We start from the raw sequence: 27023 nt of genomic DNA on the forward strand, positions 1-27023 counted from the left end.
ACAAGCCAACAGTAAATGCTAGATGACAGGACTGTTATTATAGCCGTGCAGCCGTCAAACACACTGTTCCCTGTGTTTCTCGGCCCCTCAGCCCGCCTGCGGGGCCCGTCTGCCTTCACAAGTGTCAAAAAAGCTGGTTCCTCCTTTCAGTTTGAATAAAAGAAAACAGTCTCTGAGGTGTTTGAAAAACTTGTCATGCAAAAAGTGCGTTTGTTTTGGCTTGTGCTAGTTGGCAGGAGTTGCTGACGTGCTGTGTCGATGTCCTATATAGGAACCAGCATCGTCAGCATGTTTAAAGTCATGCTATCATGGGATAAAGATATTTTAGGTATCTGCCACTATAGCACTGGATTAGTGGACTAGAATATCGCCACAGGTCTATTTTCTCCATGAGAAGGTGTCTGTGTGCAATATGTTGCTCATGTATTTGACTATCAGTATCAAACAGCTGGCCACAGGCGTCTTTGTTTTGTGTGTGTGTACAGTATAGACGTGGATTGTCAGACCTTGTTGGCCTAACTCTCTATGAAAAGCTCATCAACTGGTTCTTTAGCCGCAGGGAAAGGTCACCACAGCTTCCCCTGTATCCCTGTGGCCTCTCTATGTGTTTCTATCTGTCCCCCCCCCCCACATCCCTCTCTCTCGCTGGAATTGGGGCCGAACCGTTTCTGTCATCTCTCATAACTGAAGCAAAACGGGAGGGAAAGAGAGATGAGAGACTGCGGTGGAACTGTGGCCACAGCTGGGCCTTCGGTGTACGGGAGGCAATACCCCAGAAGGAAAAGGAGGGGTTTGGGGGAGAAAAGATGATGCAGGAGGAAAGGAACGAGGAAGTAGTGGAAATAGTGAAACTCTGCACAACAATATAAATAGAAAAGAGATGAAACAGCATCCTCACTTATATTCACTCTGTCTGCCTCCTGGAAAAGATAATATTAAGCCAGACATACTTGTCACTCCCTTTCACTGTCTGACGGGAGATGACGCACACAAATACACACCAGCAGACTGATGCAAACACAGGCGAGACGGAACAGGTTGTCTGTTTACTCTCTTTCATATTGCGCCTTGCTGAAAATTGTTATGCGTTCCGGAAAATGTCACGTCCTTGATCTCTTTGCACCACTACACACTGGTGCGTAGAGGGGCCGGAGCTATGTAGAGACGTGGGGAGGGGGATTTGCAGAGACAGGGGTCTGCAGCAGAGACGGGGCTGCGTGCCTCAGATAACACTGCAGCCTTTGATGGAGCCTGGCCCTCTGTTGGAGAGCACAAGCCGCTCCGCCTCAAATAGATCTCCGCTGCGGACTCCATTGGTAATGATTGGATTTAGTTACAGAGCAGAAATGGTTTACTGATGATAATGATAACAGATGCGATGGGAGTTAGTCAGCCACTTAGGGTCGAGGGATTGTATTGATGCTGTGCCAGCCTGTAAATTTCCCCTCAGACAGGACCGTCTCTCCCAGGCTTGATAAGAGTTGGAGGTAGAGGTTGATAGAACGCTACCTGTAATTGCATTGTGTATGATCAAGGCTGGGCGGCTGTAATGAAGATGTAGTGCAGGACAGCTGGAAGACAGTGTTCCATAAGCTACTTTCTATGGGGAAGTAGAAGAAGAAAGGGCAGGAGGGGTGGGGTAAATGAGTTCAGGGGGAGAAAAAAGGGAGTTTCATACTGATATACGGAGTGAGAGGCAATCAGCAGGGAGCAGAGAATAAAGAACAAAAGTTAAAGAGAAAGAGAGGAGCGCAAATAAGAGAGACACTTTCGGCAAAGACGACAGTCAGGGAGGAGGAACTCTTTCAAGTACGGGTAGCATGTAGACATAACAGGGGAGATGGGGAAAGCCAGAGATGGGGAAAGAGCAAGAGTATGGAGACACAGGAGACAGGAGATGAAGGTGGAAAGTATAAAGTGCAGATAGATGACAGAGCCAGAGAAGAAGAGAGAGAGAGAGAGAGAGAGAGAGAGAGAGAGAGAGGGAGAGAGGGTGTGTGGGGGGATGGGGTGAGGAGGATGAACATGTGGGAGGGGGAAGGGAGAGAAATATTTGCTGTGTGCGGCTGAGCTGGAGTCAGGAGGTTGTCATGGTGATAGCAGGGTGAGGAGGGAGGCAGGGGTATTGACACCTAGCCCTAGACACTGCACCCGCACACACACAAACATACACATGCACATACACATTTACACACAGGCACATACTACAACAAACAAAATGAGTCATGCATAACAATACTGACCTGTCAACTATTAAGTAAACACTTGTTCACACACATACACACACACACAATAAGCTGAGGCCATGCATCAAGCCAAGTAGCCATATCACCATGCAAACTGTGTTTCCCATCTCGCTCTGCTGTATTTTACCTTCACTCAGCCCTATTTGAATGGTAGGCAAATCCCCTTAAACTGACTTGTCTTGCCAGACAATTACCCTAATCAACCTTCAGTCTGTTGCACATGTGCACGTGTGTGTGTGTGTGCAGGTTTGAGCAGCTGTGTGTGTGAGTGTTCACATATCTGAGCTTTGCTGTTTTCCGTGTGTGTTGATGACGCAGAGAGATGAGAGAGACAGAAACAAGCTGATGTAGAGACAAGCAGCAGCTCCGGTGGTGTGTGGTTTTCTGAGCCAGTGCACACACTTATATATTAATAATCTGTGTTAGTTTATAGGTTTTTTAAAAAAAAAAAACAACAACAAAAAAACAAAACACATACAGAATAAAACTGCAGTTATAAGCACATCTCCAAACTGCAGTTACTTCTGAAATAAATGTAAAACTTATCGTTTACTTGCATCAGAATCTCTAGGATGTATGTTTATATGAATTTATATGACCCCATTTACTACTGTGACCTAGTAGGAGAAAGCCTGTTCATAGAGAATAGAAATTAACTAGGATGAAAATGCAGAATTTTATATTACAAATGAACTCACTTTGACTTGAATCACGTGGATTTTACTGACGTTAGAAGTTCAGAAAGTCTAAAATACAGCAAACACAGCTGAGAAAAAAACACTGATCTCCCTGTTAGACAACAAAGAAATCGATAAAATTGTTCAGTCAGAATGTTTGCACTCAGATAACAAGAAATGTCAGTTTAGTTGTTTCCTGACAGAAGATTGAGAGTGCTGGAAGGTGAAGTTATATGAGATACATTGTTCCACAGTTTATGAGGTTGTGATTGTTTTTTTTTAAATTTCAACCTGTATTTAGGAGACTAGACTGATACATAAACCTGTACAAACTCTTCACTCTTTCTTTCTTAGGCATTTACTAGCTGTTGAAGGGCATTACATCTCCTGTCTCATCCCCAGAAGACATTGTATTTGATTACATGAGGAGCACTTAAGGGGAAGTGCTGCTTTTGCAACTTCTAACAAAGTTAATGGGATTGCCAAGAAGCTGTTGTCTGAGCCGGTTAATCATTTTAAAGATGCGAATCACCAGGTCCTGTCAGCTGTTTTGCCAAAACAGCAAGTTGGTTAACTTGTAACATCTGATTGGTTAAGCTCGCGCTATTCCAAGAGCTGCTTTGGGGGTTTTTTTGTTTTTTTTTTAAAATTTGCAGTTGTTTGCTTTGATTAATGAAACAACAGCGGTAGCGTCGGTGTGTGTTTGTACTGTATGTGCATCGGTGCAAATGTGTCTGTATGTTTTCATTCATGTACTATGTTTAATTTCATGTGTGACTCCCTCATGTTGCCACAAGCCCAGTATTAGGCTAAAAAGAAAATCCAGCCACTTTCCCACAGTTGTTGAGCCTCTGGGGCCCTTCCATGCAAATGTGTTAGCAAAGCACTATGTGTGACCTTGCCTTGCCTGCAGCTCATTTCCCTGAAGTGGTGGAAAGACAGGATTACATCCAACCTAAAGAGACCTTGACAAATGTTTCTAAGTCTAAATTTTAGCAATAAGCTGTCTGTAAGGAAGCTTAGGGGCAAAAATGACCTTTTTTAAAAATAATAAGAAAAAAAGCACCAGTGTTTAACAACCTGGAAAACAAGACACGAACATTTCTTGGAAAAACAAAGACATGTCACAGTTTCCCATTAGGCAAATTTGAGATGTGATATCTCTGTATTCTTCTTTGTGACTTAAGTATCTCAAATAATATCTAACCTGTTGTGATGGAGGTCGTAGGTCACGTATACACACTCCGCCCCTCTCCTCAGGGTGTGGCGTGCCAGCTCTCCCTGAGGAGGTGGCCACGTGTCCTTGCGTGTCACACGAGCTGCCGGCAGCTGTGTCCTCCAGTGCTATATGGGCCACTTATCACCTGACCCGAGGGACCACTCCCTCCTCCTCCTCTCTGTCTGCTGAATGACAGACTGCACAACCCTTCCTCAGACATTACTACCTGCAGCAGCCAACACAGACCTGCCGCCACCTGCATACTTGATGCAACCCAGACACAAACACAGTATATATATACATCCAAACCTGAGGTTCATGAGAAACTTTCTCTTCAATGCTTTTTCTGCTTTAAACTGCATGGCTACCTGTATGAAAAAAACACCATAAAGTCATGTAATCAAGCAAGTCAAGCATCTTCTTCAGTGGCTGATTTCCTTGTTGTGTTGTTGCATAGTGTTTGTGTTGTTGTAACTGATTTGTTATCTCCAACAGTGTTAAGCAGCTGCATCTGGTTTCAGGGCTAACTCTGACACACACTATACTGATGTCAGCTTTTTTCTGCTGGCCAGGCTGGCTCCATTTTGACCCCCAAGGGCTGTGCTAGCACACAGGCACACACACACGCACACACACACACACATAAAAATTTCCTTTTCACCCATCTGATCTCTCTATTCTGTCTTACTGAGAGATGAATGGCTGCATGAAAACATTCACTTTCACTGAGCTTCACTTCCCAGTGTCTGTCGTCATAAAGGTAAAAAAACCAAACAAACTGAAAGTGTAAGTGAAGGTCAAAATACATGTCAAAATAAGAAAAAAAAAAACCTCACAAGTGAGGCTGTTGGCTCCAGATGAACAGGAGAAAATGGGAGAGGCTGACTGAGAGAGATAAAGAGAGAGAGAGAGAAAGCAGGGGCTGTAAGATGAAGCAGGAGACAGAGAGGAAGCAGGGAGGGGAAAGAGAGAAGGTCACTCCTAATAGCTCTTCCACGTAATTTCATGATGTCATGATTGCCCTGCTTTATTCGGCCAAACGCCATTAACTCTGTGCTGTATGGACACAAAACCATTCTGCCGCACAAAAGTACCTTCATAAGCTGCATGTGTTCGTCATCGCATGTTCCTACTGTACACAGAGCGCATAACAATGCTCCTGCAAGGATGCATAGTGTGCATAGGGGTGTTTCTATGCATCACATCCTATATCTTCTGCATGACACTAAGGGTGTGTCCGTAATTAGCGCGCTTTGTGCTGTAGCCGCAGAATCTGACTGATGCTGCTGCTAATGAAGCAAATGACGCTCACAGGCAGGAGCGCAGCAGTGCAAAGAGAGTTTAGCTTTGTGTTAGTGTGTGTGTGTGCATACAGTGTGTACATACAGATACGTTTCTCATTTAGTGTACAGAAAATATTAGATTTTTTCCATTGTTATTTATTTTGCCAATGAGCCAGGATAGTGTGCTCTCTTGCCATATTTACTGCATTTAGATTACAGGTGAATTGGAAGGAAATTGAAATAGAGATTCAATATTACAGCACTGCCTGCATGTTGGACCTATTTAACTTCCCCAAACGAAAAATCTAGAATTTTACAAATATAAACACACAAAACTGCCATTATGCTCCATCCTTTTTGTTTTTTTTTCTTTTCATTTATGCCATACATCTTCATTTCGTGTGCCCAACTGACTGAAGTCATAAGCAAATTACCTTATCAGTTATGGGCTTAAGTGAGCAGCGGCTAACGTGCTAAAAGCAGAGAGAGCTGCACTCCGTCTGCCGGACTGGCTCCATTAGCTGACAAGAGAGATTAGCTGACCTGCTGACACACGGTCTGATCTTTACTGATACACACAGTAACACATGGACTCACATGCACACAAACACACACACACACACACACAGGGAATCTGATACACTATTACATTAGGGTAACACCCCTGTTTTTGATCGTTACAGAGCTTTTACTGGTCAGTGATCCCATAACCATATCTCTCTCTTTTCACTTCACACTTCACTTTTTTTTTTACCCATCTTTTTAAAAATCATATTTCACGCCTTTCTATTTGTTATTTCCATCCTCTCTCTCTCTTTGTTTGCACTTTCTATTAATTTTTTAGACTTTTTGTTGCTGACTTTGTTGTCGAGCCCCCCCTTTGATCTCCCGCCGGTGTTGCCCTTCTTTCTCTTTGTCATTTTTCCTTCCTCCGTCCTTCCCTCCCTCCATCCACCTCTCCTCTCTTTCTCCAACCCTCACGGATGTCTTAATGAGTCCACTCCCCTCTCCTTGAATTATTCACCACTTCTTTTATTCTACCATTCCCATTGTGTCTTAAGGGGAAAAAACATCAATAAATAAATCACGCCAGAGGTAGCTCCTTTTGTAGTCTTGGCGATGGGAGGGATGACTGCGCGCGTGTTTATTGGTGTACAAAGGAAAGAGAGAGAGAGAGCGAGAGTAGAGAACTGGGAAGGGCTTTGGGAATCATGTACTTCTGTTTTTTTTATCATAACTTTTAGTTGGATAAGTCTGAATGAATTTTAGTAACTTAAACACATTCTGCCAAGTCTGGGTGTTTCTTGTATGCCGTGTGTGCCACGATCTGACATCGCTGTGTTGGTGTTGTTCCTACTATGACATCATAATTAATGTCTAAATGCGTCCCAGTGCATCTTCTTGGGAAAACATGGATGCCTGCAGCAAACTAGTGTTTGTATGGCAAGTCTCTGGATTTCACAAGCATCTACTCAGGATCTGTATCAATTACCACGGCACTATTAGTGAAGAGAAACACTGATTTAACAGATTAGCACACTTTAAAAGAGACAGGAGGAGTAGGCTAGTACCACATGCTTGCAAGGACTTCTATCAAGCACAGATCAGTCAACTGAATGGAAACAGGAACTACAAAGTTGTTATGGCACGTTTCATAACACAAACACTACATAAAGTAAAAATTGATGAGAAGGTAATTCTGCTTACTCTTCACCCTGTGTGCCGCCATATTGTTTTGACGTCAGGTGTGTTTCTGTTGGCGAATTCCGACTTGAATGGCCGTTCCATTGCACTTTTCTGTGTCGGAGGTTGTTTTTTTCAGAGTTCTGAGTACAATGGATTGCAGCATTTTCCCCTGAGTCACAAAGCTTTGACATCACAACAACGTGATTGGTCAGTTGCAATGACGGTCCTGGAACAACATTAATTATGATGTTGTAGGTGTCACATGAACGCGGCAAAATCAGATTATGCATGTCGCACATGTTGATTTAAGTATGTGGACATATGAATGTGAAGACATCCAGTATGTGTGCTTACACATGAATGTGTGTGTGTGTGTGTGTGTGTGTGTTTGAGGGACGGCCTGTCAGTGTGGGCCAGCAAATGAGTGAGCGTGTGTACGTGTGTGCGCATATATAAGTGATACCGCAAACCCGTTAGTGTCCATGTGTGTGAATAACTGAATTTGTATGTACAAGGGGGGATGCTGTGTGGAGACCCTGTTGTCATGGCAACCAGGATAGAGAGAGAGAGAGAGAGAGAGAGAGTGGGGGCTTCTCTGACAACCTTTATTTTCTCCAGCTTTGTGTCACTCCAATATTAACCCTTAACCCTTGACAGAACGAGAGTGCAGGCGTTGGAAAATGAGGGAAATATGGTGTGCATTCTATCGCCGCATTTGACACCGGTGGGAGCAGCAAAGTATCTAACAGCCAAGCTTATGCTAATAGTGGTATTGATAAATGTGCTGTCTGTGTATCCTGATTCCAGATAAGCCAAAGCTCTGCAGTTTTTTTCTGCTGGTAAATTTCCATTTGGTGTTGACCATGGATCATTGGTCTTGAAGCACAAGTTACTTGGCCTTTTAAACAAAGAGTACCAACATGGGAGAGATATTGGTTTCCCACTCTGCCGTAAAGCCCGTTATCCATTAAAGTTGCAAATACTGAATTAATCAGTCGTGTTGCTTACTGTCTGAGCCAGAGTGCTAACGCAGCAGTTTATTAAAATGACAGAAAAAGTGTCGAATATAGAAAGAAGAGAGGGAGAGGCAAGGAGGAGGGACTAAAATGTATCGAGAAAAGTGATCGGAGGGAAATGGAAAAAAGCTTTTAGTGTCAGCTACCAAGGGGACTGGGAGAGTAGTAGGAGGAGACTGATAAAAAGGTGACAGGAAAATGGGCACTCATTGTTTTTGGACAGTTCCTATTATTAAGGCTCGGCTCGTGAGTAGAAACACTTTGAGAAAATGTGAAAAAAAAGGCTCGTAAGAAATGCAATCTTCGTTGTGGCAAATGATGCAAGACACTTCTGCGTTATGGAGTGAATCGCAGAAACAGGTATTATTTCACATGATTTGTGGTATTTTTCTGCTGTAGCGACAAAGTGGGTCTGAGACTTGTCTCACTGCAACAGGCTCATGCATTAAGTATGACCCTGCCAGAGAGAGGAAGAGGGGAGGGAGTGAAGGAGAGACACAGCAAAGACACCAGGTATGGATGGACAGCATCAGTCTTGGCCCAAACCGAATGTATGGTGAGGGGTGCAAATGAATTATGAATTTGGGTGAATTTAGGGCAAATTGTGCCGGCAGGAAGGAGATTTCTATGAATAATTCACTCTTTAGGGGGCCTGATCATCTACCCCCCATCAGCATCACCTTGTTCCTTAGACCCCTCCCACCCCCCCCAATCACTTTTACTATCCATTGACCCTTATAATCTCTCACTGCCCTGCTCCTGTAATGCCCAACTCTATCAGTCCATTTGTCTTAGTGTGCACTCTCTTTGTTTATGTCTAAATCACGCCGTCTTTCCTCTGTCCCTCCGTCTGTCTCTTTTCAGCCTGATGTTTCTCCAGACAGACGAACCCCGGGGGGAGAGGAGGGGGTAAAGGGGGGCATGTATTCATTTATTTTTCTCCCTCCTTCCGTCCCCGCATCCCTCTCCCCCCAACACATCTTCACAGCTGGAGGTAATTAATATTTAAAAGCGAGGCATGACAGGACACAAGACCTGCACACATGTTTGAACACTAACGCTCACACTCTGTAGAAGCCGGTAGAGCGGCACGCATGTGATCAAAGAACAGAGAAGCTCTCAGAGTTGATATTCGCATGACTCACTGTGTTGAGGGAAAATATACCAGACTACACTCATCAACACAGCGGCTTCTCACACGGATATGTGAGGATATGAAGCAAACAGAGAAAGTCTCTCATGTATATCCTGTGGTTGGCACGATAGGGATCAGAAGATGTGTGAAACTCAGAACATGTTTTGACTCTTGTGGCTTGATCTCATGTGTTTACCACCCCCCTCCTCCTCAGTGCCTATTCAGCACTGGAAAGTCCTTGGCAACGCCCATCATGTCTACTTAATGCTAATTACTACATTTTGCAGGGAAAGAAAGGGTACAATTTTCTATCTAATGGATGACAAGGGGCTAGACACAACAATGGTACTCCAGCAATTAAACGCTACTGATGACAGCACAATATAAAATGTTTGGCTTATTTGGGTTTCTGTAAGCAAAACGCCTCAAAGCAGGAATTCATGAATAATTGAACGAGTTGCAAAATTGATTTGGTCGATTTGGCTAGTTTGATACATGGCCTGTTGGCGGCTAATTTTCTGCAGTCAGGCTTTCTTGTGGAAAAAAAAAAGAAACCACCACGCCCTCAAATCTCAACGCAGCGCCCCTCACTCTACAATCTCCCCGTGATTGAACGACTTCTGATGGCGCCCGTTGACATCTCGGCGGTGATAATAGTTTTTAAAAGCACTCAGAAACACGGTGGCGGGTCATCTCAGCCCAGCTGCAAGCAGCCATCCCAGGCCTGACCTTTGACCCTGTCCAATGAAGCAGGTAAAAGGGCTGGGATTGGATCGTTGACAGCTGCACAGCGGACACCCTGAAGAAGTGAAATCAGGCATCTGCTAAGATGTCAGTGCCTCTCACCCCTGTGATAATGGAGCGGCCACTGGGCTCCATGCCGTGCACACATTCACACAGAAGTGTGTATATGTGTGCGTGTGTGTGTCAGTGTGTCTCATGCAGGCCACATCAGTTTGTGTTATCAGCATGTTTGGGTGGCTGGTTTAGCCTCATTTACATGGCAAACATGCCACCTCTCTCTCTCTTTCTTTCTGTCTGTCTGTCTGTCTGTCTGTCTCAGCCTCTCTCTCACTCACACACCCCTCCCAACCTATTATAGTGTTCCCCTTTACTGCTCCTATTCAACATGACTGGAATATTCTTTGGCAAGGTCTGCCTCCTGACTGGAACCCACTGGACCATGCCCTTTTATCTGTCTGATCTCTTCTGTCAGGCCACTCGAGGTGTGTGTCTGTCTGTCCGCGTTCCTTTCTGTCTGTCTATCCATGCATTACAGCCTTCTTTGTGTGTCTATTGCTCCCCACGAGTGTGTGTGTGTGCCGGCTTGTGCACATGCAGCACACTCCCTCGGTGGATTGTGATTGGCGACATGACAAGCTATGGCGCGCCACATCGTTAATCAGCGTGCTGCTTCACTCCACTCGGCTCTCCCACCATCCCTTTGGAGGGGGCACTGATAGGCAAGCTCCCACCTTAGATCACATTAACACCAGTGCTAATACCCTGACTAGTCCCCCCCCCCCTTCATTCAGAGGCCTGTTTAAGACTGGATCACTGTAATTGGCGCCCTGTCTCCAGAGAGCAACAACTAAAGCGGCCTCGAAGAAGCCGAACAGCAAGAAAGTGAGCAAACGATTGCACACTCTGATTGGAGGAGCTTGCTCTTGTGTGTGTATGTGTGCAAGTGGATGTATAGGATTAGTGTCACAGCTGTCACCCTTTGTCATGCCTCCTCCTCCTCCCCTCCTTCCACATCTCTCCTCTCACCACCTCTCACCCTCCCTCCTTCACTCTGCCTCTCTGCTTCCTTACCTACACCTCTCCTTCTTCCTCTGCTATTCTCCTTAAACCCACTTTTGTACTTTTTATCTTCCCCTTAAGTCCTCCACCCACTTCACCCCTCCTTCTTCTCCCTCTCTATGTGCTTGTTGTGCCCTTCTCTTGACAAGGCAAGCAAGTGAGTGTAATGGCTCATTTAATCCTAATGCTGTTAGTTTAAACTGCCTTATTAAGGGCTTAGCTCTTGTTTGGTCTTTAATTTCATCTAATTTGGCTCTGTTGATGTAGATAAATCCCATATTCCTGTCTCTCTTTTTAAGATATTCTTCAATACATTCTCCACTGAGTGACATGAAAATAGCCTCAGTAATTAACTGGTTGGCCATTACCCATCAGAAAAAAAAGAAAATGAATGATAATCACCACTCTCCATCCTCTTGCCCTCCTGTCCTCTCCATCATCTCCATCTCCTCTCCTGTCTGACCTTCCCCTACTCTCCAAGGTTATTCATCACTCCGCTGTGGCATTGCCAACAAGCAGCGGCGCACAGAGCCAAAACTCTTTCAATCAGGCTGCTAAATAAGCATCCTCTTTCTATTATCGCCATTTTCTTTTGTCTCACATGTAAGTCTTAATCATAGTGTGCTATAACAGCTCTTTGTGTGCGATTGTGAGCAGTGTAAACAATCAGCAGGCTGCGCCACGTGGTGCCGCGGGGGAGGACAGCCTGCATGTTGTGGCGAGGACCAGCTCCAAGGGTACAGATGGAGAACGGATAGACTCCTAGCAGGGGTGGCTTGCCTCACTCACCATGACTGATAGCATCTTTATCGCACACTTATCACAGCAATATCACCCAAACTGTACAGTCCACGCAATGCAGACCCGACCAGTCAACCTAATTGTCCACTATTGGTTTGTCTGTGTATTATCTGTGTTTTGTCTGTCCACAGCCCATCTGGATGCTCGGAGGCTCTGCTCAGCTTCTTGTTGTGGTATTCTGTCCATCTGTCCTGCTGACTGGACCGTCCATATGGGCCACTGGTCATATAATTAACCAAATTAAATAGATTTTTTTGTTGGGGAACAGGTCCAGTGATAGGCATTGTCTCTGGGTTTTTGTTGGGTTGTGTCCTGTTAACTCCTGATTGGTGTGTTAACTCCATGTCTCGGTCTGTCTATAGGTTTGACCACATGGTGCAGGGTAATTTTTCTCCCATTCTGACACATGGCCTCTCTCTGCCCCTCCCTCTCTCCGCTCCTCTCGCCCCCCCTCCCTCCCTTCTCTTTTATCTTTCAGAGAGGAGACCAGCAGGAGGGCGTGGACCTGACTTAAAGAAGAGAACGAACGGAGAGAAAAAAAGAGAAAAGAAACTAGGGACCATACAAGGCAAAGCCGAGGCCTCCTGGAGGACAAACATAGCCTCACACTCGCTCAGTGTGTGAGGTTGCCCTCTGTGTGCATTTTACTGTACGTGTGTGTGAGCAGGTGGGACTTTGATGGGACAGTGAGCAATGCCTCACACGCAGCGACAGCAGGTTGGCAGTAGGGGGCGGTGCTCCACCCGCCTCCTTCCCGTCCTCCTCCTCCTCCTTTCCCTTGCTGCCCAGCTCAGCCAAGCAGCCATACACATACCCTCCACTTGTGAGTACAGATTCGTACGGTACCATTCATAACAATGGAAACTGAATGCTTCCATGAGGTTCAAAGATCTATTTGTTGTGTTAATTACATTGTTGATTCATCAAAGCATGCTAATAATGATCTTTCATCATGATTAATTAGTGCAAATAAGCAGAATGAACATGTTTCTCTCTCAGTAACCTCAATATTGAGGGTTGGATTGCGCTATTATGCTCAAAAGGCTGCACTGTCTGAGGTTTCTTTGCCTAGCACTCATCTGTGCCTGTGCTGTGTCTAATTACTTTGTAATTGATCCCCTCATACTGCATTGATTAGTCCCACTATTGATCTGGTTTCCTTGGCGTAGACCAGAATCAGATTGGGGAGTGATTTAATCAACAACTGAGTTATACAACAAAAATCCTCCTAGGTTTTTTTATCACTCGTTCTCATTTCTTCCTCCTCCTCGATGCAATATGTGGGCATTAGAAATACAGCTGAGCTTGTGGCCCTGCAGGGAAATTGATCTTCATCTCCTCTGCTGCTGCTGGCCTGCCCACAGACCTCCAATTGAAAGAGAGAGAATATTGTTTCCACTTCTGTGTTTGTTGTTCACTCTTTATCTTAGACCGCTTGCAATGATTCACAGTCTTTCACCACCCACACAGAGTTCAACAGTGTATGTACAAACAAGCACATGCACTCACACACACACACAAACACATGCACACGTCTCGTAAATGTTGATGAAATGCAGTAAATATCCCAATCTAATACCCAAAGGGGCCGGGTGACACGGAGGTGAGAGGGCCGAGCGGGATGAAGGGAGGATGATGAGGAGGAGGAAGGAGGAGCAGGTCAAAGATGTAAAAGGTCAAGGTGTCCCCTGCGTTTCAATTAGAGGCGGTGATCGGGATCAATAAAGGAGATGCGTTAGAATCTGTGTCAAGGAGGCCGGGGTTAAAAGCTACGCTCCATCACAGTGCTTTATCGTCCATGTATCATAATTGTTGTTCAGTTATCAGTGAAATCTATCTATCTATCTATCTATCTATCTATCTATCTATCGATCTAGGTGATTTCAGCTTGTCTATATATTTCAAGATCTCTTTCTCCTTCTTTTGTACTGTAACTAAAAATATTTTTTCCCTCATTGCCTTTTTTCTGGACACCACTGTGGACTAACAGACCGCCAAAGTGATTGTAAGTGCAGAGATGTTATTTTCCATCCAGCAGACAGTAAAAACCCTTTTGCACTGTGCTGCGCTTTAATGAATCTGGCGTGCAGTGCACAAACATTTGCAGTGTTATGCCTGCGTTTGTGTCTGTGTTTACTGTACGCATCTGTTTCTGTGTATGTGTTTTATCGTCTGTGCAGCCAGGAGACGTGCGTGCGTGCGTGTGTGTTTCTTTGTGAAGATGTGTGTGTTTTCTGTGCACTCTTTTTCACTATGTAGGTGTGTGTTTAGCCTCAGTGGCTCCCAATAGGTGAGATCCCTGTAGGAACAGGGAGGAGGAAGTGTGAGGAGCCGCTGACTGTAAGGAGGCAGCAGGGCTGTCAGATCAAAGACATGGGGAAATAAAGAGTAGTTAAAGCACTAAGCACCGACTCCTCTCCTCCTCCTCCTCCTCCTCTGCCAATAATGGAGCAGCGCCTGCAGCCCAAACTTCAATTTGATCAGCTGAGAAAATGGGCTTATTTCCTATATCAGTGGGAATTCTTTCATTATATTCCCTTGCTCTCCCTATCTGTCTCTCTATGAATCTCTGTGAACCTACTGCTTGTTTGTTTTTTTTATCCGCCGTCTCTGCTTTTCTGTTCTCTCTGCATGTGCTCTCTCTTTACTGCACTTCTATCCGTCTCCCTTGTCCACTCAGCTTTCCATCTCCATCGCCTTCTTCTCATCTCCCACAGACCCACCCCACCCCCCCTCCTCCATCCTCTGTGTCCTCCTTTAACCATTTACCTACATAATGTATATTCATCTCTGGCCTGGGCTCTGTCTCTTTCCCTTAAAGTCAAATTAAAGACTCTACCAACAAGTATCAAGCTGTGACCTCTGTTCCACTTCAAACAGCCTATGCCTCCTGAAGCTGTGCAGGGAAAAAAAGGTTTAAATTTCTCTCTATAAGTTGCAAAGAGCAGAACATAAAAATACAACATGATAGGCCATAAAGCCTGCGGAAGAATCAAACACGCTGGTTCAATACAGTATTCATGCCACATCCCAGCATGCTGGTTTTTATGAGTCTGCTATCGAGGCATTGCTTCACGGCTGTTATGGACAGTGGTGACAGAGAAAGAGAAACCTCCTCTGATGGTCATTACTTTCTCCCTTTAAAATCCTTGCTTCATTTCCCCCAAGGCTCACAGACGCTATCCCTCCCTCTCCCTGTCTCCCAGGCTCTGTGCCATATATCTCTTTTACATGAACTCTCCCTCTTACATTATGCTGTATCAATTTCCTCTCATCCCAACCCATTTTCTCTGCCTGCTCTCTTGCTCTCACTCTTTTCCTCAGCCTACATTTCATTTCTTTCTCTGGGGGGTCTTTTTAAGTGATATTGACTGAGTATGCTTATCGGCAGCTGTTAAACTATGAAAATGAGTCGTATCTCTTGTTATTCTGTGCTGTTTGCTAAGCCATTACCAACGGCCATAGGGATGTGTGTGTTGCATTGGGGTAATATGTGTCATAGCAGGAGTTATTACAGCAGCATGCAGAAGGAAAGCAGGTCATGTGAACGCAGCAGGCTTAAGACTGCAGCGCTATTCTGAGTGTGTGCATGTCGCTATACCTATCTAAACCATATGAGTGTGTATGTGTGCATGCGTGCTTTTGTCATGGCACTAACTTTTATTTTTGGTCCTTGCAGTAAAGACACCTCCAATGATCACCACACAGCCGGAGTCTGTCACCGTCTTTAGTGTTGAAGACTTTGTTATGAACTGCGAAGCTTTTGGCGACCCTGCACCGATGTTAGTCAGCACACACGCACACACACACACACACACACAAACCACGGCTTGTCTACGTCGATCATATATTAGTCATGGAGGAGCCTCCCCACAATCTTTTTAGACAACTGAGCACAGTGACCTTCCCTCTCCTTGTTCAGCTGACATCTACATATTAGTATTACATGAGAGCACAGCTTCTCCCAGTCAGACTTTTCATATCAACAAGGGATAAATGTCATTAAGCCCTGAGCAATCTTTTCAGAGTGTCTTAGCTGCTCTGAAGTGGAAAACTGCTGCGATTGCCAAGTAAAAGATGAATATCGCAATTACACAGCACAAGCTTATGAATCCCACTGGGGCACCTTGTGTCAATTTTGCTGCAGTTCATCTGTGTCCTCAAATTCAGTGACATGTAGGGGCATTTCATGTAAGGACGTCATCTCATAGGTGCTGAAACTGCTTTCAAAGGCATGGAAATGCTTTTGTGACTTTGATATTTGAGTGAACAATCTGCCATCAGTGTTTCTGATTATATTATTCTTTGCTCCAGTTTCCATTGGACAAAGGACGGAGAGGAGTTTGACCCAGGCAGTGACGTAGAGCTGAAGGTTTCTAAAGAGTCTGGCTCATTCGCATTCTACACACTCAGTAATACTATGGACACCCTGAAGCAGTACCAAGGCAAATATGTATGCTACGCGTCCAGCGAGCTGGGGACAGCTGTCTCCAATGAGGCTGTACTCACCATGGATGGTAAGAAGATACTCGTGACTGATCACTCCTAAAACAACCACTGATAAGTTATTGAAATATGATGTGACCAAATTTTGGAAGACGGCTAATAACTAGATTATTCAAATTGAGTTATGCTCAGTGAGTATTTATGGATTTGTATCATTTGACTTTAACCTTGTGAGAGAAATCACACCCCTTGAAATAGTATCAAACAAGTCAAACATCTTCTGATATGTTTTCAAACACACCACATCACATTAGAGGAGTTCCATGCCTCTCATAGATGTCAGGTTCAGTGTTAGCGCTCCTGTAAATGCCCTCAAGGTCCAGATTAGAAGCGAGCTGAGATGTTGTTGTTTTTTATCAGCAATAACAGAGCGATTTACAAAGCTGTGAGCGGAGCCAGCATATAAACCTTTCCCTTGCCCTGCTTTATAGAGAGCTCATTTGTTTGCAGATGGAGGCTCACACTGAGAGCTGAGAGTACCGCCACCCAGAACATAATTACATGCAATAACATGATAATCAGCATATACTCATGAACACACACGCTCACACAAGCACACAAATTCACGCAGGCCCCTGGGCAAAAGTAAAGAGCACCTCTGCGTATCCATCCACCTGTGCGACTGGCTCTCTCCTGGGCGACCTCCTTCCTTCACAGTTTCCCTGACAACGGTTTCCCCAGAAACGGTCTTGAGTTGATGTCATGTGAAGCACTCTTCAGTAGCTCCTGTGGGGTTATCAACAATGGGCAGAGGAGAGGGAAGGGGGGGGGGAGCAAACATGTATGACTCACAAAATAACGTCATTCTACTTCTACAAGACAAAAGACAATCTGGCGCCTTCTTCATCTCAAATCCTTAAAGTTATACACTGCATTGTGTGTTTAAGTTGTGACGTGGATTGCCTCAGGTAACAGTTATGTGACACAGTAAATGTGTGTACAGGTAGTTGTGTACATTTGCAGTATGTTCATCACATGTGTGTATCTACTCAGACTTACGAGTGTACATTTATCCTTGCTTACCTCTCTTTAGTTCCCCCGTCCCAGCAGAAAGAAAAAAAGATTCACGTGAAGTCTGACGAGGGAAGCAGTATTGTTCTCAAGTGTAACCCACCACAGAGCTCTATGGAGCCTATCATTCACTGGATGGACTGGAGTGAGTACATTATCCTTCCATCTCTTCTTCCATTACAATCCTTCTCGTCTCTTCAACAAATCTGCCATTTAGACTGTCTTTCCATCCTTTTCTTGTCCTCTTTTATCACATTATAGAGGGTTAGTTGATATTTATGACTGAAACAGTATCATTTTTTCTCTTTTTCTGTGTCTAGAATATTCTTTCATAAATGTATCTATCTCTGGATTTTTCTTTAAATGTCTTCGTCACCTTTTGTAGGCTAAGCAGAGTCTGTTCTTACCCCTAATCTTCTTCTCTACTTCCTCTCACTATTTCACTCTGTTTTTAAGCTCCTCTGTCTCTCTTGCTCTGTTTCTCATTTCCTTTCTCCCTCTCTCTACAGGGCTAACCCATATCCAGCTAAGTGAGCGGGTGGTGGTGGGGAAGGATGGCAACCTGTACTTTGCCCATTTGACAACTGACGACAGCAGGGATGACTACACCTGCAACGTTCAGTACCTTGCAACACGCACAATTCTGGCAAAGGAACCCACCACTCTGACTGTCAACCCCTGTGAGTTTTACTCCAGATCAAATAAAACTCTGACCCACTTAGACCGTACTGATATTACTGATACTAAAGCATCTTAAGCCTTAATTCAAAATTTAAACCAATAGAGTGTGATGATCTTAGAGAAAGAGGAGGTTGCATGAAACTGAGTTCTATGTGAAACTGGCCATCAATAATGTTACTGCTGTTATTACAGGCATCTAAATTCTTTCCAAAAGTTAAACTGTACGGCAGCCTCATAGGAAACACATTGCAACACACAAGAGGGCCACAGTTCTCTTACATAATGTGTTCTTAAATAATATCAAAGGGTAGATTTAACTACACTAAAAACATTTTTTCTGGCTTACCTCTAGTGGTATCAAGACATGCAAATAGTTTTGAGATATCTGCCTCTGAGATTACTGCCTCTACCTCAGTTAAAGGAAGGCAAATGGAATTTCAACTGTGGTGCTTATAGCATAATTATATTAAAAATTCAGCTGCAACATATCTTTACAGAAACACCTGATCAAACACAATTCCAACAGGTTTTTTAAAGAGACTATTTTTATGGGGCGGGGAGGTAAAGTGGTTTCAATGAAAAGAATATATGTGGTAATTTGGGTGAACTGATCCTTTATAAACAAGTTTACAGTGTGTTCTGATCAGTTGATTTAAGATGCATATCATATAAACATGATATTCCCAGTTTGATTCTGGCAGGGTACCTTTGTCACATATCATTATCCCCTCATTCTCCCTGTGTTTCGTCTCTTTTACTATTCTGTCATACTATCAAAGAAAAGAATAACAAAACAAAAAACCTAAACTAAAAAACACAAACCTGTCCTCGATACATGTATTTGTTTTGCTAAGTTTATTTTGATACATAGCCTGTACAGTTGGACAGTAACAAACCTTAAATGCAGACCATGAATAATCAGGCTGATACCACAGATCCAGATGATGATGATGATGATGTGATACTAATTTTCCCCAGCTCAGTAGTATGAAACTTAAAGATACAGTAAAGTTTTTGATTGCGTATGAAATACCATATGATCACAAAGCAATGCAAATATCAGTCTCTTTACTTGTCAGTTGAAATTGGCACACACAATATGCAAAATGGTATTTGTTGAGAACCGCTGAGGCCTCGTCGTTAAACCAAAGTCAACTCACCCCCATGTAGTGCCATGTTGTGTTGACCAAAGCAATGACCATATCCAGTAGACGGCCCCAGAGTCGGCAGGGGTCCCATCACCTCCTCAGCCCAGTGGTAATGAGATGCAGCTCACACTGAGATGTGGCTGCCAGCATCTGTGGCCCAACTAGAGGTCAGAGAGATGAACACATGTTAACATGAGACCTCTGTGTGTGTGTAGAAAATCTGTACCATGATGTGTTGTTAGGAAGGTAAAGTGCTCTCCACATGATTCCACACCCTGCATATATGTGTATGTGTATGTGTGTGTCAGAGTCTCTCAAGTGGCTGCTGTGTCAGCAGCACGGCAATCTGAAAATTACCCATACATATGTATGAATCTTTCTTTCCTTCTTTATGTTTCTGCCTCTCTTTTTTCAGCCAACTCAGTACTGCGGAACAGGAGGCCCCACATGATGATACCTACTGGAAGCCACAGCACTTACCACGCCCTCAGGGGCCAGACTCTGGAGCTTGAGTGCATCGTCCAAGGCCTGTGAGTGTCGATGTTTGCGCATGTGTGTGTTTCTGCCCCCATCAATCAGAAAACTTGAGCCACTCCTTCTAATCAATCTTACCTGCCCTCACATCCATCTTTCTCCCCTTCTCCTACGTCTTTACACTCTTCATTCCATTATCTATCTTACGCTGTCTCCTGTTAACTCTGCTTCTTGTCGCCTTCTCCTTTTCATGTACATCTCCTCTCTTTTGTCTCTGTTTCTCTCTTCCTGCCCCCCTTCATTTCATGGCCACTTCCTCACACTTTCAGTCGCCGTCCCCCACATTTCTGTTTCTCCTCTCCCTCCCTTCCTCTGTTTTATTTGTCCATCCACATTCTTCCCTCTTCTGCTAAACTCCTTCCTCCCTTCTCTTCTCCAGTCCAACCCCCAAAGTGTCGTGGCACAGGAAAGATGGCGAGCTGTCTGAAACTCGGACCACCAAAGAAATGTTTGACCGCCGCCTGCGCTTCAATAATATCTCAGAGAGCGACGGTGGCGAGTATCAGTGTATAGCTGAGAACTCTCAAGGGAAGGTCATACACACATACACTGTGACTGTGGAAGGTATGTCACACACACTCAAATGTTTTTCAACCTATAATGAATTCATAAAAAAACACCAACAATATGTTATTATTTTAAAATTGGTGGTTGATAGACTTTGTTCTCATGGATGTGTGTACAATAATACACTTGAATGAAGGCTTTTATTCATGGACTGATTTATGCACTTACACTAGGCTCTGCATCTTCTATGACTGTTGGAGCTGGCTGTTGTTTAAATTTTCTTTTTTGTTTTCATATGCTTACACTTATACCCACTCGTACAAAATGATTCAGGTACACACAGTGGAAGTGTTATAATACATACAGTGTATGTATATATATATACGCTATATGGCATGTGGAATAAAGATCGTTTTAGCCATAGTATTGATTTTACAATACAATGGTAACTACAAAAATCCAGATTCACAATTAATCACATTATTGTATCTTGTTATCATTTAGTTTAGCCAATTGCCAGTTCATATAACCTGCTTCACAATTAGCAACTGAGGCAAAGTTATTATCTGTCTTCAGTTATGTAGGAAATTAATTCTTTGTCTTTGCTCTTAGAAAAAAGTACTCAAACGATTTAGTTTAGCACGTCCATAAAGGTGGGTCACTAGCAAAAGCCAGATAAAACAAACAATTGGAAAACAAACGGTCAGTAGGGATATCCTGACATTAAGTCTGTAGTATGGTTCAAACGCCTAAAACACTGGGCCCTGCATTTCCCACAATGCAACTCAATAGCATTGTTCGATAAATCCTCTCTGCCAGGTAAATGTCCGTGTCTTTCTGTTACAAATTGGTTCTTTAAGCTCGAGCCAAGAAACCTGGGTAATATCAATTAAATACTTTTTTCAGACTTGACAAAGCTCCTCCAGACTAACAGAAGTCATTATGCAACTGTCACAAGCTGAGTACAACCTGCTGCAACTAGTAAATAGACTTTGACCATTTAAGTATAAAACCCCCTCAAAAAGCAGAATGGTGATAACTTGTTTCATTTGTGAGATTTTGACAACTTGTAGGGTGTAACCCATCAATCTCAGTCCATCAGTTTTACTGAGCACTGTCTTGTGTAAAGGTTTTGTACAGTGTAACTTAAGAATGTAATGTTTTGCTTGTACTGTATGTGATCAATATATTTTTTGCCTTGTAGCGGCTCCATACTGGACCAAAGAGCCAGTCAGTCAGTTATATGCCCCAGGTGAGAATGTCAGACTAGACTGCCAGGCGGACGGCATCCCCTCTCCTACTATCACCTGGACCATCAACGGGACCCCCCTTTCAGGTCCGTAAACACACCCACCTGCTCATACATACCTCAACACCTTACCTCACTGGTTACTGTGCATGTGTTGACTGTGTGTGTGTGCTTTTGTAACAGCAACCGATAAGGACCCCAGACGGACTCTGACAGCAAGTGGATCTCTGATCTTAAATGATGTCAACTTTGGAGACACTGCAATCTACCAGTGTCGGGCCTCCAACAAGCATGGAACCATCCTCACCAACACCAACGTCTACGTCATTGGTGAGCCATACATAACTAAACAGAGTTCAGTCAGCCGACTCCCATGGAGTAGATTATTATCAAAAGTAGAATTAGTAGATGAGTGTTTGGGGTCTAGGCACTGACCTTGTTGCTCCCCACATGGAAACATTGATCTCTCTTATTGGATATGTTCCAGCAAGTCATTAGAGAAGGAAGCTTCCACAGAGATGTAAATACAGCTATTATCACAGTTTTACCACAAAAGGGAGGAATAGGAATTTATGCTCAAGTAACCGTCCAGTGTCTACTTAATGGAGACATAAAATTGTATGCCAAGGCGTCTTGAATCAGTACTGCCTACTAGTCCATTCAGATCAATCTGGGTGGACTAAAGTGGATGCTGAGATGCTGAGAAGGCATTTGACAGACTTGAAAAGGAATATTTATGGTACACAATGAAAAATATGGGTTTTGGAGAAAAGTTCATAGATATGATCAAGTTCTGTATTCCAACCCAACAGCAAGAGTACTAGTCATCTAATGACTGTTCAATGTAATTTTCTGTTGAACAGGGAGTCAGACAGGGATGTCCTGTGTCAGCGTTACTCTTCACCTTATCTCTTGAACCATTAGTGCAGAAGATCAGAAACACTCAAGAAGTGGAACAAATTGTTGTAAGCAAGACATATCATAAACTGTCTTTATATGCAGATGATTTATTATTATTTCTTGACAGTGTGCCACAATCCTTACCAGCAGCACTAAATATCATTCATTAGTTTAGCACTGTCTCAGATTACAAGATCAATTTCAAAAAATCCTCCTTACTCCCTCTGAACTCTGCAATGGGTAATGTTGACATTGATGATGGAACTCTAATAGCAGCGCATTTTTGATTTTTTTTTTTCGAACATGATCCACCTACCACCCCCAGTAGGTTTTTTGGTGAGACTGCAAGCACAAATTTCCAAGTTTATCTGGTGATGACAAACAACCAAGAATTAGTAATTCTACAATCCAAAATAGCAGACAGACAGGAGGTTTATCTTTTCCTAACTTTGAAATGTATTATTTTTCATTCAGGCTTAAGCCTTTGCTGAAATGGTTTGATAAGGAGGCAGCTGTACCATGGCTTGAGCTGGAAAAACAAATAGTACTACCATATACTCTTAAGAATATTCTCTCGTTCGTTTTCTGATATTTCCAAAAAAAATGTGTGAATAACTAATTATTGCACATTCAGTTAATGCATGGAAACAAGTTGCTAGAATTGGTCAATGGGACATATAATGGCATTTAGACACACCCATCTTCAGAAACAATAATTTACTTTTTGGTGGCAAACCGGTTATATTTCAACAGTGGCAAAAACAAAAACTCTTTGCCTTTTCAGACATTTTTAATGAAGATGGACTTTTTCAAGATTTAATTTGCCCAGCAGCTCAGTACGGTGTCCCCTGGGATTAACCCTTGGCACTTCATCCTTTGTTGAATTTAATGACTGCAGTAAACTCAAAACTTGGTTTTGTCTCTTACCTGCATAAAAAAGTACAAAAGAAATTGAATAGACCTGTAGGCTGTGTTGCTGTATGGAATATTGATCTAAAAGAGTACGATTTCAGTGTAAATAAGCAGAGAGTATGGAACAACATGACTCTTTCTTCTTTCAATTATAATAACCAATTATTGCACTATAAGTTATTTCAAAGATTTGAATTAACACCGAGAAAAAGATGCCAATTAAGAATTACTCAAAACCCTTTATGCACTTTATGCACTCCAAAAGCAAATGTTAGCAATTGCCCAAATGTGTACTTGTTTTGCCTCCATCCTCTCTGGCATACTGGAGTTGTGTACCTTGTCTTCAACAAATCATGTTATTGAATGACGATTTAACCGTAACCTTACCTGTACATAAGAAGAGAGTTTTGTTTGCAGAATTAACAATAGCAAAACAAATCCTGGTTATGAGATGGCAAATCTTCCCACAAACTGAGCATGTTTCAATGGAAACTGTTATTTTACAAAGTACTATCATTTGAAGCTAAAATAGAATCTATTCAAACTACTCCTTGAATTGTTTTTTGGATAAACAGATTTGAAGGGCAAAGGAGGGGAGGAGGGTACAGTTTCTTTAACATGCTGTTTTTCCATCTGGGTGATTGGACTGTGGCTTGCAGGCGTGCAGCAAAGGTGTGAGCAGAGCACTAACGACTTAAGTATGCCACCATGATTATAAGGGTGTGTTGGTTATATATTACAGTGAGGGGATATGGCATGTGAGCGAAACAGCAACTGGAGTTGGTTTGCCTGAACTAGCTTGCAGGCGTCTTTTCATTTATGTGTGTTTACATCTATGTCTCATTTCTCTTTGTGTTTTGTTTCAGAGCTGCCTCCTCAGATCCTCACTGAGGATAGGAATACATACACATTTATAGAAGGACAGAAGGCTTTACTGGAGTGTGAGAGCTTTGGCTCTCCTAAACCTAAGGTCATATGGTGAGGCACTTGAGCAACCTACTCTATTCCACTGTATTCTATGTATAATATGTTGTATTGTGTTGTTACTCTACTTTGTTTTCTGACAGATTTTCATTTTAACAAATTTCACAGAGGTGATATTATTGCGTAGGTAGCTCTTTATACATTATGCATAAATTAACAGCCAAATGCTGTTACATCTGGGCTGTGATTGTCAATGTTGCCAGTGTGGCAGGTATCCAACCAGGCTTTGTTCTGTTTAAAAAAAAAAACACTCTGGTTGGTGAATTAGAAAAAATGTGGCAATTAAACCGGTGAATACATCAGCCACTGCTTGCAAGGTTTCTAATGTGTATTTTTGGGTGCATGTGTGTCATTTCCAGGGAGAACGGCAGCGCCTTCTCGCTTCTGGCAGATCCCAGAGTTAACCTGCTCACCAATGGGGGGCTTGAGATCACTAATGTCACCCATGATGATGAGGACAACTACACCTGCTCTGTGCAGAACACCAACTTGTCAATCAGTGCAAACCTGGAAGTGCTCAGTGAGTGACACACACACACACACGCACGCCGTGTCCCTTAGCAGCTGATGTTATTTGCACCTCATGCTGCATGTCTCAACATTGTATTATATGTCTCTTTGCTTTCTCCCCCAGACAGGACAGTGATCCTGTCACCTCTGCAGACTCTGAGGGTGCAGCCTGGAAACAAAGCAATCTTCACCTGTCTGGCCCGAGTTGACCCCAAACTTGGCGTCCCACTCTATCAGTGGAGGAAGAACAATCAGAAGCTGTATGTGTCCCACATTAAGTTAAACATAAGATAATAGACAATAAAGAGGAAAATAGAAATTACTGACAGGAATGATTATTTTATCAACTTCTTTTTTTTATCCATTTGTTTGCTGAGAGCTACAAATTAGCTTCAGCCACCCAGTATATACATTACCTGTGTTACATTTCTTTTTACCATGTTTTTAGAATATTTATCTGTTTCATCCCTGTTACATAAACAAACAACATGGTAATTATAATGAATAAAGAGATGTGATCATAATTAAAGGGAAAAGGAATGAGGATAACACTGACGACTGTATTTCCTCAGATACACATGGCAAGGACCAGACTTGGTTATAGATAATGTGGAAAAAAATGATGAAGGCATCTACACCTGTCAGGTCATCACAAAGCTGGACATGGCTGAATCCAGTGGCACCCTCACTTTAATTGGTAAGATCACTGAACACATACTGGTCAAAAACCAGCAAGTGTCATTATACCTACGCAATAAATGCAATGTTGTTTAGTCATTTTTAACATAGTTTTTAAATTAAGAAGACCTTGTTTAAACTGTGTGCCTTTGTATGTATATAATAAAATGTGATTGTGATAATGACATCACTGTTGTCCCCCTCAGATCGTCCAGACCCCCCTGTCCTCCTCCAGATCACTGATCTTAAGCCTCGTGCACTCACCCTCAGCTGGACTCCTGGGGATGACCACAACAGCCCTGTGACAGGTTTAGTGTAGACAAACACACAAATGCACACATACTGACCATCTGCACACACCATTTTCCCCGTTTTTCTTCTGTTACATATGTAATGCTAAAACTGCTTTAATGTGGATAATGTGGATACTGACAGTGGCAATGTTGTAATTTCTCCAGCTGTGATTTTGACTTTTTCAGTAGTGCCACCAAGTGAAGAAATGCACAGACACAAACATACACACAAATGCAAACATAAACTTTTACACCTTGTGTAACTCCAACACTCAGAGAAACAAACCCATATCATGTATCTCCCTCTGGCTAAATGAAAGGCTGCTCTATTTTCATTACTTGGGCAGGATTATTATTTGATCTGCAGCATCAGACTTTTGTGAAACTTGGAGTATCTCTGTATGATTTTATCTCAACCGAGTGTTTATTTATCTCTCTATTGCTCTGTTATTGCTACTTCCCGTCTCTCTCCGTCACTCCTTGACTCTCTCTCTCTTGTCTCTGCAGAGTATGTGGTTGAGTTTGAGGACGAAGGTTCAAAGGAGAGAGGTTTTGAAGAGCTGACGAAAGTAACTGGAAACAAGAAGCGTGCTAGCCTCCTTCTGCGGCCCTACATGTCCTACCGTTTCCGGGTTATTGCCGTCAATGAAGTGGGCTTAAGCAACCCCAGCAACCCGTCTGAAATTTTCAACACACCTGCTGAAGGTTAGAATCACAGCTTACCCTGTTTTTTTCAGCGTTTGTAACTACAAGTTTTCATTGTGACAGTAAACACTGAACCTTTTTTGCAATCATAGTACCCGACAATAACCCTGAAGATGTTAGGAGCGAGTCCACAGACCCAGACAATCTAGTCATCACCTGGAAGGTACCCCTGTTAAATGAATGCACAATTATCTAAAGCAGCATCAAACAATTTTTAAAAAGGTTTTGCACCTTACTGGTTACTCTTCCTGTCACTACAGGAAATGGACAAGCATAACTTCAATGGACCTGACTTCAAGTACCGGGTGCTGTGGAGGCGAGTGGTGGGCAGTGGACCCAACTGGCACACCAACTACACAACAGCACCGCCATTTATCGTCAGTGGCATCGGCAACTTTTCTGCCTTTGAGATCAAAGTGCAGGCTGTTAATGAGAAAGGGGAGGGACCTGAGCCAGACCCTGTCATCGGCTACTCAGGAGAGGATGGTATAATTTAAAACGTTAAAACAGTTGCTAAGCAGTTTTTCAGCAATGAGCTT

At 43.2% G+C, this 27023-nt stretch overlaps 1 protein-coding gene across 4 annotated transcripts in view; it reads left to right on the forward strand.

Moving 5' to 3' along the window:
• Positions 1-27023, forward strand: part of l1cama (L1 cell adhesion molecule, paralog a) — a 45401-nt gene that overhangs the window by 9398 nt on the left and 8980 nt on the right. For 3 of the 4 annotated variants that reach the window (XM_067592176.1, XM_067592179.1, XM_067592177.1), the window contains exons 2-19: positions 12345-12689; positions 13857-13871; positions 15546-15648; positions 16181-16383; positions 17406-17528; positions 17893-18063; positions 19628-19742; positions 20126-20310; positions 21458-21589; positions 21686-21832; positions 24181-24292; positions 24658-24818; positions 24933-25068; positions 25381-25505; positions 25693-25794; positions 26287-26484; positions 26577-26647; positions 26745-26970. In XM_067592176.1, the coding sequence (XP_067448277.1) occupies positions 12560-12689; positions 13857-13871; positions 15546-15648; positions 16181-16383; positions 17406-17528; positions 17893-18063; positions 19628-19742; positions 20126-20310; positions 21458-21589; positions 21686-21832; positions 24181-24292; positions 24658-24818; positions 24933-25068; positions 25381-25505; positions 25693-25794; positions 26287-26484; positions 26577-26647; positions 26745-26970 (2455 nt within the window). In that variant the 5' untranslated portion in view covers positions 12345-12559. The remainder of the gene's footprint in view (positions 1-12344; positions 12690-13856; positions 13872-15545; positions 15649-16180; positions 16384-17405; positions 17529-17892; positions 18064-19627; positions 19743-20125; positions 20311-21457; positions 21590-21685; positions 21833-24180; positions 24293-24657; positions 24819-24932; positions 25069-25380; positions 25506-25692; positions 25795-26286; positions 26485-26576; positions 26648-26744; positions 26971-27023) is intronic. The other variant, XM_067592178.1, reaches the window with a different exon arrangement.

The sequence above is a fragment of the Thunnus thynnus genome, chromosome 6, assembly GCF_963924715.1.
Source record: "Thunnus thynnus chromosome 6, fThuThy2.1, whole genome shotgun sequence".
Classification (NCBI taxonomy): domain Eukaryota; kingdom Metazoa; phylum Chordata; class Actinopteri; order Scombriformes; family Scombridae; genus Thunnus; species Thunnus thynnus.